At 43.4% G+C, this 20,032-nt stretch overlaps 2 protein-coding genes across 2 annotated transcripts in view; both read left to right on the top strand.

The window, feature by feature from the left end:
- Nucleotides 1–11,012, top strand: part of supt16h (SPT16 homolog, facilitates chromatin remodeling subunit) — a 36,795-nt gene extending 25,783 nt beyond the window's left edge. The window contains exons 16-24 of the mRNA XM_056300534.1: nucleotides 2,185–2,447; nucleotides 2,690–2,808; nucleotides 4,094–4,332; nucleotides 4,640–4,715; nucleotides 5,165–5,334; nucleotides 5,784–5,913; nucleotides 8,531–8,657; nucleotides 8,762–8,836; nucleotides 9,533–11,012. Of these exons, the coding sequence (XP_056156509.1) occupies nucleotides 2,185–2,447; nucleotides 2,690–2,808; nucleotides 4,094–4,332; nucleotides 4,640–4,715; nucleotides 5,165–5,334; nucleotides 5,784–5,913; nucleotides 8,531–8,657; nucleotides 8,762–8,836; nucleotides 9,533–9,633 (1,300 nt within the window). The 3' untranslated portion in view covers nucleotides 9,634–11,012. The remainder of the gene's footprint in view (nucleotides 1–2,184; nucleotides 2,448–2,689; nucleotides 2,809–4,093; nucleotides 4,333–4,639; nucleotides 4,716–5,164; nucleotides 5,335–5,783; nucleotides 5,914–8,530; nucleotides 8,658–8,761; nucleotides 8,837–9,532) is intronic.
- A 3,028-nt stretch (nucleotides 11,013–14,040) lies between these two features.
- LOC130130891 (uncharacterized) lies at nucleotides 14,041–19,818 on the top strand. The gene is made up of 2 exons (XM_056300750.1): nucleotides 14,041–14,219; nucleotides 18,571–19,818. Exon 2 carries the CDS (start codon nucleotides 18,602–18,604, stop codon nucleotides 19,415–19,417), a length of 816 nt encoding a protein of 271 aa, XP_056156725.1. The 5' UTR covers nucleotides 14,041–14,219; nucleotides 18,571–18,601; the 3' UTR covers nucleotides 19,418–19,818.
- Nucleotides 19,819–20,032: the final 214 nt, after the last annotated feature.

Below are 20,032 nucleotides of genomic sequence, written 5' to 3'. Positions count from 1 at the left end.
TTAAATTCCTTTTTTTCCCTCATCAATCTATATACAATACCCCATAATGACAAAGGTTTTTTAGAAATTTTTGCAAATTTAATGAAAATAAAAAACTGAAATATTGCATGTACATAAGTATTCACACCCTTTACTCAGTACTTGGTTGAGGCACCCTTGGCAGCGACTACAGCCTCAAGTCTTCTTGGGCATGAAGCTACAAGCTTGGCACACCTATATTTGGGCTATTTTCAGGTCTTTCCAGAGATGTTCAAGTCTGGGCTCTGGCTGGGCCACTCGAGGACATTCACAGACTTGTCCCGAAGCCACGCCTTCGTTGTCTTGGCTGTGTCCTTAGAGTCGTTGTCGTGTTGAAAGGTAAACCTTCGCCCCAGTCTGAGGTCCTGAGCACTCTGGAGCAGGTTTTCATCAAGGATCTCTCTGTAATTTGCTCTATTCATCTTTCCCTTGATCCTGACTAGTCTCCCAGTTCCTGCCGCTGAAAAACATCCCCACAGCATGATGCTGCCACCACCATGCTTCACTGTAGGGATGGTATTAGCAAGGTGATGAGAGGTGCCTGGTTTCCTCCAGACGTGACGTTTGGCATTCAGGCCAAAGAGTTCAATCTTGGTTTCATCAGACCAGAGAATCTTGTTTCTCATGGTCTGAGAGTCCTTTAGGTGCTTTCTGGCAAACTCCAAGCGGGCTGTCATGTGCCTTTTACTGAGCAGAGGCTTCCGTCTGGTCACTCTACCATAAAGGCCCTATTGGTGGAGTGCTGCAGAGATGGTTGTCCTTCTGGAAGGTTCTCCCATCTCCACAGAGGAATCCTGGAGCTCTGTCAGAGTGACCATCGGGTTCTTGGTCACCTCCCTGACCAAGGCCCTTCTCCCCCAATTGCTCAGTTTGGCTGGGCGGCCAGCTCTAGGAAGAGTCCTGGTGGATCCAAACTTCTTTTATTTACGAATGATGGAGACCACTGTGCTCTTCGGGACCTTCAAAGCTGTAGAAATTTTTTTGTACCCTGCCCCAGATCTGTGCCTCGATACAATCCTGTCTCGGAGGTCCACAGACAATTCCTTTGACTTCGTGGCTTGGTTTCTGCTCTGACATGCACTGTCAACAGTGGGACCTTATATAGACAGGTGTGTGCCTTTCCAAATCATGTCCAATCAATTGAATTTACTACAGGTGGACTCCAATCAAGATGTAGAAACATCTCAAGGACGATCAGTGGAAACAGGATGAACCGGAGCTCAATTTTGAGTGTCGTAGCAAAGGGTGTGAATACTTATGTACATGCAATATTTCAGTTCTTTATTTTTAATAAATTTGCAAAAATTTCTACAAAACCTTTTTCACTTTGTCATTATGGGGTATTGTATGTAGATTGATGAGAAAAAAAAGGAATTTAATCCATTTTGGAATAAGGCTGTAACATAACAAAATGTGGGGAAAGTGAAGGGGTGTGAATACTTTCCAGATGCACTGTACGTACACATACACGCTGCTTAGCATCTGCCTTACGCACTCCCTGGAACACTCGCAGAATTACGTCCTTCTTAGTCCCCCCCCCCGCTTTTTTCACCCTCTCCTCCTTTATGGCTATAACTAATATCGATAAAATAATTTAATTAGGCTTTGTTGAACACATGTCAGCTTGTTTCTATATCGGATCAGATACATGTTGTCATTTTTCATTTCCGTTTCCTTGTTTTACTTACGGTGATTGTCTCCCTCTTGGAGAAGCAATGCTCATTGTTGTTTAGCTGATCAATATACTGAAGAGGAGGACAGGTGGCAGCAAGAACCCTGTGCTCATCATCCCACAGATCATCCAAAGAACGGCTTTATTATGAGCTGTTCTTGATAATCAAGATTGCCTTTGCAGGTGGAGAGCCTGAACTCGACTTTGCAGATTAACTGACTAGGACACACTGGCATACGAATTCCTCGTGTTGTATGCCAAACCTGCTAACAGTACGGGTTAAAAAAAAAAGTGGTTGTCAAGCCAGCTGTTCATATTAGTAGTATCTCAAAATGCATTTTTGTTTAATGTAGTTTTAATGTTTTTCTTTTTTTCCACTGGAATCAAAAATACACATTAAAGCCTGTATACTCTGTTAATGGTATAGACAGTTTACCATTTTCCTTCCTCCTATGTGACTTATCCAAACTTAACACCCTGTTTTTCCCCCTCAGCACGTACCGGGCATCCAATCTGAAGGCACCCGGCGACACATCCGTGCCCTCCACCAACCTGCAGAATGCCTTCCGCATCATCAAGGAGGTGCAGAAGCGCTACAAGACGCGGGAGGCTGAGGAGAAGGAGAAGGAGGGCATCGTCAAGCAAGACTCACTGGTTATCAACCTGAACCGCAGCAACCCTAAGCTTAAAGACCTCTACATCAGACCCAACATTGCCCAGAAGAGGATGCAGGGCTCACTGGAGGCGCATACCAACGGTGAGGGACGAATAACAGGAGAACAGGGAATTTCTGCCAACTTGCCACCAGGAAGTGCACTTAACACGCAATAGAAATGATACTAAATTGTCTTTTTTGATTCTCTTGATGTGCAGTTTCTGATTTTAATTGTGTGCAGTGTAACCAAAAGTTCCTACTTGTCAACAAAGTTTATATTCTATGTAGACAACAACTAACCCACATAATTCTGGCTCAGTCATCTCCTCTTTTTCCCTGGCCAGGGTTCCGTTTTACCTCAGTGCGCGGCGACAAAGTGGACATCCTGTACAACAACATCAAACACTCCATCTTCCAGCCTTGTGACGGGGAGATGATCATCGTACTACACTTCCACCTAAAGGTATGTGTGTAGGGCATCTGGGTAGCGTAGCAGTCTATTCCGTTGCCTACCAACATGAGGATCGCCGGTTCGAATCCCCGTGTTACCGCTGGCTCGGTCAGGCTTCCCTACAGACAAAATTGGCTGTTTCTGCAGGTGGAAAGCCGGCTGTGGGTATGTGTCCTGATCACTGCACTAGTGCCTCTTCTGATCGGAGCGCCTGTTAAGGGGGGAGGGGGAACTGGGGGGAATAGCGTGATCCTCCCATGTGCTCCGTCCCCCCGGTGAAACTCCTCACTGTCAGGTGAAAAGAAGTGGCTGGGGAAGCCACATGTATCGGAGGAGGCATGTAGTAGTCTGCAACCCTCCACGGCTCAGCAGAGGGGGTGGAGCAGCAACCGGGATGGCTTGGAAGAGTGGGGTAATTGGCTGGATATAATTCACCCTTCACTAAGGCCCGCCCCCCTTAGTTACTGTTGCTAAGTCCATCAAGCTTTAACATTATTTTAGGGTTAATAAAAGTAATTACTTACTTTGGAGCAGACAAAGCGATGCTTGTTGATGTTTGAGGGGTTCAACTGGATTTGAGGATGTCCACAGCTTTATCCACAGCCTACACTTTTCAGGGTTTGATTTTGGTTTTAGAAAGGGAAAAAAACGCACATCTCTGTAACGAGTGTCACTGTAACAAGTGCCCCAGGCACAACGTTTAACCATTAGTAGCTAAAAGTCCACAAAACCAGCTCGAAATGAAGACAATCTGAAACTTTTGCATCAGTCAACGGAGCGCCACCAAGACAGTGTCGGACCTCTGTCAGAGCCTGTTCTATGCTGTGCTGTGATTGGCCAATCTGCGTTTCAGGGGCATGGCTTAGTGAAGGGTGAATTGGGGAGAAAAAGGCGGGGGGGGGGGTCGACAAAAAAAAGTATGTGTGTTGGGTTTGTCAATCCATCAAAAACTGTTGAGTGTGCATTCACCGACACAAAGGGTCTGATTGACTCAATAATAACTGTGCTGTGAAGGGGGAGCGGCAGTATAGACTGATTTCTGCTAAAGGAGAGTCAATTTGGGTGAGGGTATGTGGCGCATCGGGGTTGGAAACGGAACAGTCACCTGCTTTTTGCTGGTTATTTTCCTTTTATGAGTTTCATCAATGGATTACATTATGCATTTTTACGAACACGGGACAAACTTTATTAGCAGGGGTATCCTGTTTGCTCAGCTAGGCACGTACCATGTAGGCACGTACCAATGTGTCTACAGTACATCAAAGCTGCTCTGTTTCTGTTCACCTGTCCTACCCAGAACGCCATCATGTTCGGCAAGAAGCGCCACACAGATGTGCAGTTCTACACGGAGGTCGGGGAGATCACCACAGACCTGGGCAAGCACCAGCACATGCACGACCGTGACGACCTGTACGCCGAGCAGATGGAGAGGGAGATGAGGCACAAGCTCAAGTCAGCCTTCAAGAACTTCATCGAGAAGGTGGAGACGCTGACTAAGGAGGAGTTGGAGTTCGAGGTCCCCTTCCGAGACCTGGGGTGAGTCCCTGGTTTTTTTATCCAATGAAATTATCTCTTTGAAACAAAAAAAGAAAAAGGTTTGGTAAACCTTTTTTTTTTTTTGCTGCAGAGAACAAATGGATATATAATCTAGGTTCCAAATGAACATGCACATGACAAATTTCAAGATTTTAGGGTGTGTGTGCATGGCCATACACACCTCTAAGGAGAGCAAAAGCTCTTGTGGGGGAGTTTAATCTAGCATGACTCCAAGGAAGTGTTCCACTCTTGTCTGAATGTTGCATCACAATTTTGACTGGTATACTTGTGTGTAACTCGTTTTCAGCTTCCAGGGTGCCCCCTACAGGAGTACCTGCCTCCTACAACCCACATCCAGTTCTCTTGTCAACGTTACTGAATGGGTGAGTAAATGTGACACATCATCTAACAGCAGTTGCAGAACTGTGCCTAGACCGTCAGAATTGGTTAACAACCCTGCTGTAAAGTACAAGGCTTCAAAAGCCAAATAACATCCGGGAGTATAGATATTTTAAATTGTTTCCCTTTAGGCCCAAAAACTTTTTAGAAAACTTGGGAGATAGACAACCAGAACTTGTATTTTTTCCTTAACAAATAACTCAAGTTTCTGCATAGAAACAAATGTTGCACTTAAAATATACTGTCAAATCAATTAACAAAAAATCCATTGCTAATTTCTTTTACCTTTTTAGGGCTTCTGTTCTCTGTATGTCCTTGGCCATGGTATTTCATGCATAGCTTGTACAGTGTTGGTGTACTTTTTTCCTTATTCTTTTCACATCTGAACTGTTTTGAGATCAACGAAGCTAATCCTACCGCTTTACTCCTCCAGCCGCCATTTGTTGTGACTCTGGACGAGGTGGAGTTGGTCCACTTTGAACGTGTGCAGTTCCACCTAAAGAACTTTGACGTGGTCATCGTCTACAAGGACTACAACAAGAAGGTCACAATGATCAATGCTGTGCCCGTCAACTCTCTGGACCCCATCAAAGAGTGGCTCAAGTCAGTACCAATCAATATGACATGACTGCATGAATGGGAAACTTCAGCGTTGGGTTGATTAGCTTAGGTAGCGATTTGGCTTTTGCACCAGTGAACAGTTAAGCCGTTGTGTCTAACACCTTTTGGATTGTTTCAGTGAGTTCATTTTGCTGTTTGTCATAGTCTAAATCTCATACAGACTCATACACCGAAGAGTAAAATGATACAGCTACAAAGTTGTTTGCATTTGTTTTGGCACACCCATCGGTTTGTTTGCTGACAGTTGAGGAAGTTGTGGAAAAGTATTTAAAAAAGTGGATTTAGGATATGATGCTGTCTTTTGTAGTGATATTGAATTATCTGGAAACGGTGAGCTTCTCCCCACCTGGAAGTTGCTTGCGGTGTAGTAGTTCTATAATTTCCTCTGTGCATCACAAATTCTTTAATGGGATCTTTGTTTCCTCTTCCAGCTCGTGTGATATCAAATACACAGAAGGAGTCCAGTCTCTGAACTGGACCAAAATCATGAAAACCATTGTTGATGATCCAGAAGGATTCTTTGAGCAAGGAGGCTGGTCGTTCTTGGACCCAGAGAGTGAGGTAGGTACATGGAAATGCTGCAAAAGGAAATATACATCTTAAAAGGCATGTTAAATATCGAGTCTTAAAATTGATTTTTTTTCTTTTAACGCAATTAAAAGTTGGTTTTTGGAGAAGTGAGATCATTTCATCTTTCCGATCCTGTTTGACTTGCTTAACACTAGAACAACTGGGATTTCACTCCTACCTAAAACGACCATGGGCGGTCAAAATGACTGCTCGATAAACACCCACTTGAGATATTAATGTATTGCATATGTTAGTATGTCTGTTAGGAAACGACTGACCCCAAAATTAACATTTTAACAACTATAATACTATTTTTAAACAATTTAAACTTCATAGAGACATGGTCGAACTTGAATAGCAAAATTGAAAAAGTGAAAATATTACCTGAAAAACGAAGTGGAAAACACATATTGCTAATCTAACAAACCTAACAGGCCTATAAAACATAAACTGTAAAAAAAGACCTGAAAACAAATATTAGAACAGTCCCAAACAATGACTGGAACTTAAAAACTACTAGAACAACCATGGTCGGACGGTTTTAAAACTATATTCTGTCAAGATAAATACCCAATTGAGATATTAATGCATTACATATGTTAGTATGTCTGTTAAGAAACGACTGACACCAAAATTAACATTTTAATAACTTTAATGCTATTTTTCAAATGACTTAAAATCGCTGCTCTCTAACGCCTGTAAGTACTGCAGCGCCTCGGTGGTAGTCATGGTGTGTCTGAAACGGCGTCTGTAACCAGACATGTTGGATACATGCACACAGACCAAAAAACCAGTGTCTTTCCTGCCATTATAAGAGATTTGCGCAGCGCCCAAGTTGATTGAACGGGAGTCGATTGAAAGGGGAAATATGGAAAAACTTTTTAATATGCAGCACTCAAGCGAAAAAAGTTCTCAGACATAAAAACATTTTGTCTGTCAGTCTGTGCATGTGCATTCTCCTAGGCGGACCCCACACGAATGCAACCAAGTCTAATGTGAACTAGGACTTTCCAAAAAGAAAACATTTGCTATGTGACCATTTTGACCTAAACCTAACCCCATCTTTAGTTTCATAATATAAAACTGGGCAAGGACAAGAATATGCAGCTGTTCCTGGAGGAAGTTGTTCCTCTATAGATTTTGCATTTTTTTGGATTATCAGAATTCTTGTAACAACTTTTGATGATGTTGCTGCCCGGTCTGAGTCAACCGTAGATGCGAGTCGCACATGCGCAAGGGTAAACGGTTTACCCAGCTTTATTATACTTCGAAAATAAGGACAAACGTTTTTTGTTCCTCAACTTCTCCTGTGCTGAGATCAGCAGTGAATGATTTCCAGACTTGCGAAATACGACCGACTTGTCGTTTACTTTCAAGACTTGTACCCGATTACATAATTCTTTAACACTGTTTCTGCCTGATGTAAGTCAACTGTGCACATGCACGACTCACATCTATGTTCGATTCACATCTATGGTCGACTCAGATCGGGCAGCAACAGAGGGCAGCATTGGTCGAGTGAGCTAGAGTGAATGAAGAGAGGGAGCAGCGGTAGTGATAAACATTTTTCGAAAGTTTTGAATCATTACAATCATGAGCAGTTCTTGATCATACAGTTGTAACTGCACAAAAATATTAGGATGCTAGGCCCCAGTAGTATGAGTGATGAGCAGCGGACAGACAAACACAAACCCACAGACACGCGCCACCAAGTTCCCTCCAGGCTCACCACCTGGCGGGGACAATACTCAGACCTTGTCAGAATTGTGGTTTTTACAGCTTAAAGATTAACATGATGTCGGGCTAAATGACCTGTTAAATATTTTCATAGGCTAAATTAAAAGGTTTAGGGTTAGGGAAGACATGTATACAACGGCGTCCGGGTGGCATGGCGGTCTATTCCGTTGCCTACCAACACAGGGATCACCGGTTTGAATCCCCGTGTTACCGCCGGCTTGGTCGGGCGTCCCTACAGACACAATTGGTTGTGTCTGCAGGTGGGAAGCCGGATGTGGGTATGTGTCCTGGTCTCTGCACTAACGCCTCCTCTGGTCGGTCGGGGCACCTGTTCAGGGGGGGAACTGGGGGGAATAGCGTATCCTCCCACGCGCTACGGCCCCCTGATGAAACTCCTCATTGTCAGGTGAAAAGAAACGGCTGGCGACTCCACGTGTATCGGAGGAGACATGTGGTAGTCTGCAGCCCTCCCCGAATCGGCAGAGGGGGTGGAGCAGCGACCGGGACAGCTTGGAAGAGTGGGGTAATTGGATGGGTACAATTGGGGAGAAAAAGGGGTGAATATCCCAAAAAAAAAAAAAAGACATGCACACAGCCATGTTTCACTTGTTAAACCAGTTGGTAGGAAGTTCTTGTGCTTGCCACTTCCCCAGTTATTGTTTCAAAGAACTGGAAAATTTGGAGCAGAGTAGCTCATGTTGTCTCTCCTCTGTTTTCCTGATTCGTCAGATTTTTGGGCATGAAGCTCCCATTCCCTTTCTAATACAGTTTGTAGTACACATTTTCTCATTGTTGTGCTGTCTTGTATCTGATTGCGTCCCTTTCTTATTGTGTTTCTGTCCCTCTTCTTCCGTCTGTGTCCATGTCTCAGGGAAGTGGCGCAGAGGAGGACTCGGAGTCTGAGATGGAGGATGAGACGTTCAACCCCTCTGCAGAGGAGGATGAAGAGGAAGAGGAGGACAGTGATGAAGATTATGACTCAGAGACAGAGGACTCTGGTATGTCTCGAGATACTTTCTGCCCTGTTGGACTCAAATATGCAGTGTGTGTGTGTGTGTGTGTATATACTCTATCTTTGTTGATTGTCTTGTGTGTCCTTCAGACTATAGTGCATCACTGGGCAGTGAAGAGGAGAGCGGAAAAGATTGGGACGAGCTTGAGGAGGAGGCCAGAAAAGGTCTGTTCCTGTAAAATCTTGCAAGCTTCAAAAGGAGAAAGTACTTTATTGTTTTAAAATAAGAAAAGTTGTCAAACTGTTTAAGCTGGTATATTGCTATGTTTTAAAATGACATTGGTCATGTGACATATCAATCACAAAATCATTTCAGTTATTTTGGGTTGACTAAACGGTATGCAGTGTGGTTTTTTTTTGGGCTGACTTCGGATTTGGAATCTGGAGGCTCCTCCAATAACGGAAGTCTTTTTTTCTTCTCGGTTGCTTTCCTTCAACGTGACTCTGAAATTTAGATATTTGAAAATGAATACCTACATAAGGGATGTGATTACGAACATTTGCCTCGCTGGACATTACTGGTATGACTAGGACAGGTCAGCAATATTGTCAATGTCAACTAGTTGTCTGGATGCAAAAGTTTACCAGGGCTGACCATCATGATACAAGAACAAGTGTGGGTCAGTTTATCGCGGCTTACCATTTTTCCAAAATCCTGGCATCACGCAGCATTCCAGTACATTAATAGATTTATGGATCAATGAATATTTAATGGCCCGTGATTTTAAGTGTCTACAATCACTCCAGCCTGAGTCAAGTGGTACTGCGATTTAATTTTTTTTTTTTTTTCACAAATTTCTCAATTCTGTCCTTATGTCTCTCACATCTTTTTCCCCCACCACACATGCCACTGTCCTACAGCTGACAGGGAGAGTCACTACGAGGACGCAGAGGAGACCACCAACAGGAAGAGGAAGGTTCGATCAGCCGCCCCGCCCAGCAAGAAGAAACGACGGCACTAAATGTTTCTTAGACACACACACACACACATACATGCACGCACAGACTACTGCCAAAATTAGTTCATCTGATTTCTCCCACCCAACTAAACCTCCCCTTTGTGCCCCAACTGGCTCTTTCAGTCATATTTTTACAAATGAACGTGCCCACACATACATGCACGCACGTACACACATATACACAACGTGTATATAGAAGTAGATGCTCCTTTATTTTTGTGTTGGTCAGACGGTGTCGTGTTTAAAGGGTAACGGTGTACCAGCAAGAGCGTAAGAAACACTTTGTTAGCTCGTCATTCCTCATTTCTCAGTTTGCATTTTCATCCCACACCTCCCTCACTCCATCCATCAGGGTTCAGCTGTGTGTTTGTGTGTGTTTAAATGGGTTTTTATTACAAACTTTTTTTTCGTTAAAAGATCAACGAGTTTGTTAACTAGTAGATAGTATAAGAGGACTTATCTTCTGCCAAGTGTTTTATATAAGACAGAAAAACTTCGAAAAGACCCCAGCATCCCCCCCCCCCAAACACCCCGTTCACCCACCCACGTACACACAAAACACACATCATAATGCTCATTCCTTCTGTTGTTCTACCTGTATATTTGTGAACAGATGAATCTGAAGATGACATTTTATCTGGCACATCTGTGATCCATTTAGTTGTTTGTTTTTTTTTTAATTTGTTCTTTTTGGGGGGGGTAATGGGGTTTGTACACAAAATCACATACACACCAAAACTGTCTCCCTCTATGCCTTTTTTTTTTAGCTTTTTTTTCTGGGTAGATAGACTGTTGTACTGTTAATTCTGAAAATCCCCTTTTGTTTTTGTAATAAAATTAAACAGAACTAGAGTTCGTTGTGCTGTGTGGTTTGTTTTCTCCAAGGCTTACCCTTTTAGATGATGGCACTGCGAAACCCGGCAACAAAACGATGGGCTTGCCGTGTGAATTTATAAAAACTGGTTAGCTCTTGAGTTATTCGGCGAGCACAGAGGATGTTAACTATTCCACGGTTTCTGAAGTAACTAGTGGGTCTCATTTGTGTTAAAAGGACATTTTTACAACTTGTTGTATTGTTGGACATCAATCTGTCATTACCTTGGAATGTCATGCTGAGGACAAAGGGCCTCTTCAGCCAAAACACATTGGTACTCAACCTGAAGCCATTCATTATACCTCTTCAAGTACATTTGACGCTTTGACGCTTTGGATAGTCCAACCTTGGTGGGTCATCCCGGGTCGTCCTCTGTGTGGAGTTTGCATGTTGTCTGCGTGGGTTTCCTCCGGGGGCTCCGGTTTCCTCCCAAAGACATGTAGGTCAGGTGAATCGGCTGTACTAAATCGTCCCTAGGAATGATTGTGTGTGTGTGTGTGTGTGTGTGTGTGTGTGTGTGTGTGTGTGTGTGTGGTGGTGGTGGGGGGGGGGGCTGTGATTGCCTGGCGGGCTATCCAGGGTGTCTCGCCGCCTGCCGCCCAATGACTGCTGGAACAGGCTCCAGTGTCCCCGCGACCCTGAGAGCAGGATAAGCAGTTAGGATAATGGATGTTTGAGATGTCTGCAAAACTGACATTTATCCCCCTCTTTCTTGTGTCTTCCCTCATTCATAATTTATGAAAGTGAGCTAAAATTATTGCGCATGAATAGCCCTGCCAGGGGATTTTGGCTATAACCTTCTGTAATGTTTATAGTTTATAATGCATGTGATGGTTCTTGTGTTGTGATTTGATGTTTCATTTTATTCATTGAAGGGCGCTCTTGGTTTATTATGTTGTAGGTTGAAAGAAGAAGAAAACCCCTGGAAATGAAGACTCATTTTAGATAGTTACGATTGCCAAACGTGGAAGCTGAATAAGTTAATAAAGGAATTTAAACACTACATTGCTGCCTTGGAATTAGATTTAATAACTTTACACCTTCCTTGAGACCAACGTCTCCATTTGCTGAGTGATGTATTTGTTACGTCTGATTGGTTTCCCACAGTTGAGGTGAAGTTTCTCGCTTCTTTTACGGTGCTTTGAAATGTTTGCGCTCGACAGCGCATGATGGCCCCGGAAATGAATTCGCTTCAAGTTTACGCGGCACTTCCGGCCCATTTCCGCATTCGAGCCATCCTATGCTTTTCTTTTCCGGTGTAACGAGTAGATACCCAGTTACCACAGTTCAGGGAAATGGTTTTCTTTGGTTGGCTTTTTGGCAATGAAGTGATAGGAACGAACAAAAACGTTTTTCGGTGGTTTCTTCAAATTCAAAGCCTTCAACCACACCCGTGATTCGAAATCTGCTGTTGGTTTTCCGTGGAAGGAAAACAGTGGAATGCAGGGACATTGCCGTTATGTGGCAGGTCGATGGGCAACACACTCTCTATCCAACCACTCATTCAGGCGTTTCCGTGTATTAGTACAGCCACGCACCGCACAATGTGTCCCTGAACCATTTTTTTGTTTTGTTTTCTAATGTCTATTTTTAATGTTTAATGGTGTTGGAAGATATTGCAGATATAGGCTTGCATGTTTACATCCGGCTACGGATGTTTAGACCGGAAGAACAATGCACCTACCCCGGCGCCCTAGGTAAGGGCGGGAAAACTGATCGACAAGGACATCAGAGACCTGGTGCAGGTGGGAGAAACTTTTTGTTCTCTCTCTCTCTCTCTCTCTCTCTCTCTCTCTCTCTCTCTCTCTCTCTCTCTCTCTCTCTGTATTAGTGGGTCATGTATAGCAATTAGTTCACTTTTTTTATTTAAGTGTAGTCCAGATGCTTTAGAAAACTCATCTACTTTCACTGCAGGACACACGCGGATGGATTTTTTTTTAAATTGACAAACATTCAAATATACAGACAGTAGAGTACAGACATGCGCTCAACAAGAATATAAAAACGGGTAACAACTCCTACATATTGTAACGACCACGGATAACTAGACTCGCTGGCCCTTGGCTTTCCTGCCAAAATGGCGGTGTAATGATTTCGACTGTTACATGACGTCAACTACCGGAGCTCCCATTGCAGTGAATAGTTTTAGCTCTGTGATCAACCCCACAATTTCAAGTAAATGTCCATGTTGTGGAGAAGTAGAGACTGTTGTTCACTGTTTTCAGTATTTTAATGCACTGAAGAATGTTTTTAGATGGTTTGGTGAGAGGAGGACTAAGACTGTCTTCATTTTGGGATTTGGCTACAAAACATCTGACACCTCTAGGTGGCAACTACTAAATCTGGTAGTAGGGGAGGCCAAACTGTCCATCTACAGTAGTAGGAAGAACTGAGTGGAGAACAGGACAGGGCAGGAAGTACATCCTGTTCTTATCTCATTGGTGAAAGCCAGATTCTGGGTTGAGTTTAGATTCTTTAAAGAATGAATAACATGGGTGATTTTATCAAAAAGTGGTGGTATAATGATGTAACATGTTCTGTGGCAGGTGATGACTTAATATTTAATAAAAATGTTTAAGTGTTTACCCGTACTGTACAGTAATATTTTGTTTCATGGAAAAAAAAGTTTGGATTTTTATCTTTTTTTTTTATAAATGTTTAATAATGTTGTATAAATGTTTTCTCTCTCTCTCTCACTCTCTTTCTCTCTCTCTCTCTCTCTCTCTCTCTCTCTCTCTCTCTCTCTCTCTCTCTCTCTCTCTCTCTCTCTCTCTCTTTCTCTCACACATGTATACTTAATGGCTATCGGCCTTTGAACCGAGCTGTGTGACACCTCCGATAAGGAGTGGTGCTGACACTTTTTTATTATTATTTCAAAGACAGTACAATAAGATGAAAAAAATTTTAAACAAAAATGGGCTTCACTAGTTTCATTCAAATTTCAAATTAATTAATACTGTTAGCAATGTAGGACTAAGGTAAAAAGAAAAGAACTTTATTGATCCTATTTGTGACATGATTTATTGTACTTGTGTGTGTGTGTGTGTGTGTGTGTGTGTGTGTGTGTGTGTGTGTGTGTGTGTGTGTGTGTGTGTGTGTGTGCGTGTGTGTGTGTGTGTGTGCACATGCATGTGTGTGTGTGCACATGCATGTGTGTGCGCATGAGCATATGTGGGTGTGTCCATGTGTGTGTGTCCGTGTGTGTGTGTGTGTGTGTGTGTGTGTGTGCGTGTGTGTGTGTGTGTGTGCACATGCATGTGTGTGTGTGCACATGCATGTGTGTGCGCATGAGCATATGTGGGTGTGTCCATGTGTGTGTGTCCGTGTGTGTGTGTGTGTGTGTGTGTGTGTGTGTGTGTGTGTGTGTGTGTGTGTGCGTGCGTGAGGGTGGGGGTAGCACCTTTCAAACCAGGGTGGGATGATTGATTTTAAGATAAGCTAGTGGTGCTTCATAGGCGTGTTCATACATTAGACTTTGTTCAAAAGCTGCAAAATGGTGTGGCTCAGTTTATTATACCACTTGCTTGGTGGGACACCTGACAAACTGGTAAACCATAAGTGATGAAAGCAAAGTTAGACAGATAGGCTGAATGACGGCAGCAGTGTTGTGAGGAAGGGACTATAAATCTGTCATTCACAACTTACCAACCTCGGAAATAGAAGACGTCATCTTGCCTACACATTGTTTAGTTCTCTCTGGAACAAGAATATTCAGGTAAGTCTGTGTTGTTTTTTATTACCAAAGCATAAAAAAGCACATCAAACTGGATCTTAAGAATTAGATTAGTTATTGAAAAAGTGATTGGCAGACAGGCACACCATCCGTTACTATATTATTTGACATTTTAAATGACCTGTATGCTGCAGTTAATGGTTTGAACCCTTGGCTGGGTTTGTATAATCCAGTATGGACAGCTATCCTGGTTGGGAACCAGAAAGGAAAATGTGTTCAACCATTATGATTCTTATTTACCTGTACAACTTGGTGGGGTGCTTGTCCAGGTCGATCTGGGATGATTGAAGAAACCCGCAGTGGGCAGGAGATAGGAAACCTTGGGCCCATAAAACATAGGAAAATTGGTGATTGATGGGAAAAAAGGGAAATAAATTAATGAGCAAATAAGCAGCAGAACTCATCCTCATATCATTGCTAGATAAATGCTTCATTAATGCTTCATTAATTTGTTGAATTAATGCATGAAAATAATGTTAATAATGCTAAATGTGTAATGCCAACAATGGAAAAATCATTACATAAAATTCTTCATTAACTGGTTGAATGCTTTTTGGACGAGACTAGTTATTAAGACTGTGGGCAGAGAGTGTCCCATTATATATATTACTGTGTCCCCTGCAAACTGATTACTTGTTATCCGATTGCTTAATGCTGTTTATTACTTAAACAATAGAATTAGTGGAATTGAACCAATACAACCCGACAGTCAAATATAAGTACACCGATCAGCCAAAATATTAAAACCACCTGCCTAATATTGTACATTAAAACCACCTGCCTAATATTGTGTAGGTCCCCCTTGTGCCGCCAAAACAGCTCTGACCCATCGAGTCATGGACTCCACAAAACCTCTGAAGGTGTCCTCTGGTATGTGGCACCAAGACGTTAGCAGCAGATACTTTTAAGTCCTGTAAGTTGTGAGGTGGAGCCTCAATGGATTGGACTTGTTTTTCCAGCACATCCCACAGATGCTAAATCGGATTGAGATCTAGGGAATTTGGAGCCCAAAGCAACACCCTGAACTTTTGTCATGTTCCTCAAACTATTCCTGAACAATTTTTGCAATGTGGCAGGGTGCATTATCCGGCTGAGAGAGGCCTCTGCTATCAGGGAATACCGTTGCCATGAAGGGGTGTACTTGGTCTATAATGATGTTTAGGAAGGTGGCACATGTCAAAGTAACAGCCACATGAATGCCAGGACCCAGAGTTTCCCAGCAGAACATTGGCCAGAACATCACACTGCCTCCACCAGCTTGCCTTCTTCCCATAGTGCATCCTGGTGCCATCCTTTCCTCAGGTAAATGACACACACGCACCTGGCCATCCACATGATGTAAAAGAAACCGTGATTCATCAGACCAGGATACTTTCTTCCATTGCTCCATGGTCCAGTTCTGACGCTCATGTGCCCGATGTAGGTGCTTTTGGTGGTGGACAGGGGTCATCATGGGCACTCTGACTGGTCTGTGGCTACGGAGCCCCATACGCAGCAAGCTGAAATGCACTGTGTGTCCTGACACCTGTCTATCATAGCCGGCATTAACTTTTGCAGCAATTTCAACTACAGTAGCTCTTCTGTGGTATCAGACCAGATGGGCTAGCCTTCGCTCCCCATACAAATCAATGAGCCTTGGGTGCCCATGACCCTGTTGGCTGTTAACTGGTTGTCCTTCCTTGGACCACTTTTGGTACGTACTGACTATTGCATACTGATAACAACCCACAAGCAATGGCGGACTGGCCATCTGGATCACCGGGAGTTTTCCCGGTGGGCTGCTTGACAATTGGGGTCAATGCAATGCAAAATAAAAATAATCCCAGCCCCCACTTAAAAATAACCAAGTGTTGCGTGTCAGTGGGCTGCCGGTCCACTGCGGTTGGGTATTAAATCTGTCAGCCTCTCTCTCCCAGCCAATTACTTTTGGTCCGGTCCATTCAAATGTTTCCGGGGCCCCGCCCCTTTCCTATCTCTGATAAGTGGCGACGTTTGGATAAATAGTGGAGTGGAGCAAGACTGACAATCAAAAAGAAAAAAAACCCACAAAGGTGGTGCTGAAAACCAGAGAGAGAAGAGGCTGAAGTCCCTTGAGGCTGATGCAGCCAACTGTTTTATAATGACAAATGATTCATTTGTTGCCATTTCCCATCAATAATCTCAGTGAGCCTGAAGGTATTGGCAACAGAGAGCAGAGAGAGCAGCTCATTGAGCCCAATGATACCAGTTCAACTGTTAGTCAATGTTTTACAGCTAAAGCGGTAAGACAGAAGACAATATGGATAAGATAAGCAATGTTTGCATTTGGCCAGCTAGCTATTTAGCTATACTGGGTGCCTTTTGTTGAAAGAAGCGTTCATCACTTTTATTGAACCGACCAATTCACAGCCTGGATGGGGCGGGACATTAAAAAAAGTTTGACGTGCTACGGCGAACTTTCATAATGTTGAACTCATAGAACCTTTTACAGCCGATGTCATCAAAAATAGCACGCACATTTAGGCAACGGAATTGTTATGGCTAAGTGGCAAAGAAGAAAACCATGCCTGGAGAGATGGTGCAAGATGAGACTTGTACTAAGGCAGAGGGTGCATACTGGAATGGTGTCCATAAGCGAATTCTGGATACAGTTATAGATAACATCCATAGGCGATTTCTGAGTAATGGCACTTTGTATGCCGATATGGCTCTTCTGGACCTCAAAAACTTTAGTCAGCTAACATCCAGTACCAGTGGCCTTCCACAGACAGCCCTTCAAGAACTAAGCAAATGTTTGATCAAATTTGATAGCAGAGCAACAGTGGCCAATTTACAGCATGAGCTCATGAGTCTGGCAGAACAGTGGACTAGGTTAAAACAATCGGGATTTGAAGAGTACACAACCAGGACTATGGGGGATCATGGACTTGAAGGAAATGAAGACGAGGTGAAGATGGTGAACAAGAGCTGCTCATCTTGCAAGGACTGTCCAGTGTGTTGCTACCGTGTTCTTAGTACAACCTGTTGACCGACGCATACCACATCCTGGGCCTTGCGTACAAGTTCCTAATTACCCTGTCAGTAACCCAGGTAGCTTGCGAGCGGAGCTTCTCTACTCTAAAATTCATCCAGAGGCTCGGGAGCACTCTATCTCAACAGCACCTGAAAGCTTTTATGCTCATGGCTACTGAGCGAGATGTTTTAATGGCCCTGAACAGTGACCTGGTTATAGATGGTGTTGCTGAGAGAAGTGTGCTGCTGCAGAAATTGTTAATTTAAGGAGGTAGGAAATATGTTTATTTTATTCTATGACTTGCCTACTCACCAGTCTTTTCTCCAACACATTTCTTCCTATATTATTTCTTTTATTGGTCAGATGGCTCCAGAGATTCTTGCCACCTTGCTGCCAGTGCCATTGTGCCAAAATGTGCTCCTTCTAGCCAGCCTCCCCCTAAGAGCAACATGTTCCCCTTGTTCTATTTTACTAAAGTTATTGTTATAAATATTGTTCAGTCATCTTGTTTACGTAAAGTGTGGCGTGGTTTGTGTGGATGGTGGTGTATTGCTGGGGGGCGGGATTGGGGGGCGGCGGTCTGAGTCAAAAAGTCCAGGGCCATTTTTCATTCCCAGTCCGCCTCTGCCCACAAGACCTGCCATTTGGGAGATGCTTTGACCCAGTCGTCTAGCCATCACAATTTGGCCCTTGTCAGAGTTGCTCAGATCCTTACGCTTGCCCATTTTCCTGTTTCCAACACATCAACTTCAAGAACTGACTGTTCACCAGCTGCCTAATATTATCCCACCCCTTGACAGGTGCCATTGTAACGAGATAATGTTACTCGCTCACCAGTCAGTGGTTTTAATGTTTTGGCTGAACGTTTTATATATAGTATACTGTATATGAAGATATATATGCAGTACCAGTCAATAGTTTGGACACACCTGATTCAATGTATGTTTTTCAAAATCTTGAATTTATTTAAGCTGAATTTCTTTCTAAAGCCATTTTAGATTAAAAATATACAAGCCCCCCCACCCCAATAAGTTGTTTAATTTGGTGCCTAAGTGGAATTTAGTAAAAATAGAGCTCTTTCAGACAAATTTGTAATTTGTGATATTGGGCTATACAAATAAAATTGACTTGACTTGACTTGACTGTGAGTAGGTGTGTCCAAACCTTTAACTGGTACTGTATACATATTTCATTCTCAGTGCATTTAAGTGAAATTATAAGTGTGTTCTAAGTGACTAGTGGTATTGTCATGTATTGCCTTTGTAGTATTTCAAGTTGTGCATGGATGGTGGAATCTGCATCCAGTCATATTTTTCTCTAATTTTCTTCCCTTTAAAACAGTTGTAGCCTTGTCCGGTGAAGCCACATTAGGATGGAGATCCTAACAGAATGGGTTCACCTCAGCAGCGGTCCATTTGGGTGGGACACAGGTGAGAGAATCCAGGGAAGTGATACTATATCGCTGGGTTTGCTCCTGGGCGGCGTCTGTGTGGGCCTCCCTGCGATCGTCATGGTCTTGTTGTCCTTCTGCTGCAAATGTGCGGAGCCCCGAAACCTCACCGTTTTCTCCACGTCCCTGCTTTTCACCGCCCTCCTGCAGTCGCTGTCCACGCCCGTGGTGGCCATGCAGGTCATGGGCTCTTCCTGCTCCATCAATCACTGCCAAAAACTCGTTGATGTGTGGTTCGCTTCCAGACGCAGTGGGATGCTCCTACATCTCCTGGTGGCACTGGAGGCTGTCCTATCCCAGAAGCTACCAAAGGCAACCAAAAAACTGCGATCTATGTACTGGTCACTGCCTGTCATCCTCACTGTAGATCTAATTTGCATACTTTTCTTAGAAGTAAACGCCACTGCCATTGGGTTGGGTACCGTGGCTTTGGTTCTAACTGCAATGATATGCATTGTGTCCTGCCTGCCACCGTTCTGTCTTGACAAACGCACAATGAAGGTTTATGCTATAGCGGTGATGTCGTTAGGTGTCACGTACTTTCCTAGTTTTGTGATGGAGTGCATGTTAGAGGATGGAGCTCGCATTGATCTACAACTGTATAGCATCTTTCTCTGCCTGACAAACCTCCGTCTGATCCCAGATGCATTTTTGTGTTGGCTCCTCTGCCGGGACCCTGTACCAGACCAGGCACCACGCACCAACACAGAACTTGAAAATCCTGGCTTAGAGCTCTAATCAAGGCCAGGCAGATTTGAATCATATGTCTGAATTCTTGGACTTTCGGTTAACCATCCATCCATCCGTTAGGGTATTTCTCAGGAAAGGTATTAATGCAGAAGCATCATGAACATTTTCACATTTTACTGTGATTTTTAACTTGCAGGCATTTTATTTATTTTCCATCCACTTATAGGCTTACCCTTTATTATTCATAACTTAGGCCTAATTTTGTTAAATATGACATGGAGACTACCACATCCTGTATTCATAAATCTGTTTTTTGTCATGTCCTTGCTGTTGAGAGCGACTCTGTCGGCAGAATTGATAAACCCACTGTGTCTGTTCTGAATGCACCAATAAACCCAATCTCCACCCTTTAAAGATGCCCCAGTAAAGTGTCAAGTGTAAAATCTGTATGTGAACCAAGCTTGCCAAATCATGCTGATTAAATCCGAGTGTATGTAAAGAAATGAAAACATGGCACGACCCTTGATATCGCTTTGATAAGCTCAGGGTTGGTTACAGTAAGGTGGGTCACAAAGTGATGCTGGGACACCATTCACCAAACAATGTGTTAAGACCAGTGGCGGTTTTTAGCAATTTTACTGTAAAATCAACTTTAATGTTAAA

The sequence above is a fragment of the Lampris incognitus genome, chromosome 20 (assembly GCF_029633865.1).
Source record: "Lampris incognitus isolate fLamInc1 chromosome 20, fLamInc1.hap2, whole genome shotgun sequence".
NCBI lineage: Eukaryota > Metazoa > Chordata > Actinopteri > Lampriformes > Lampridae > Lampris > Lampris incognitus.
This window is presented reverse-complemented; position numbering and strand designations above follow the sequence as displayed.

Excerpts from the sequence above, each read along its gene's own strand:
- LOC130130891 (XM_056300750.1), top strand. The coding sequence starts at position 18,602 with ATGGAGATCCTAACAGAATGGGTTCACCTCAGCAGCGGTCCATTTGGG.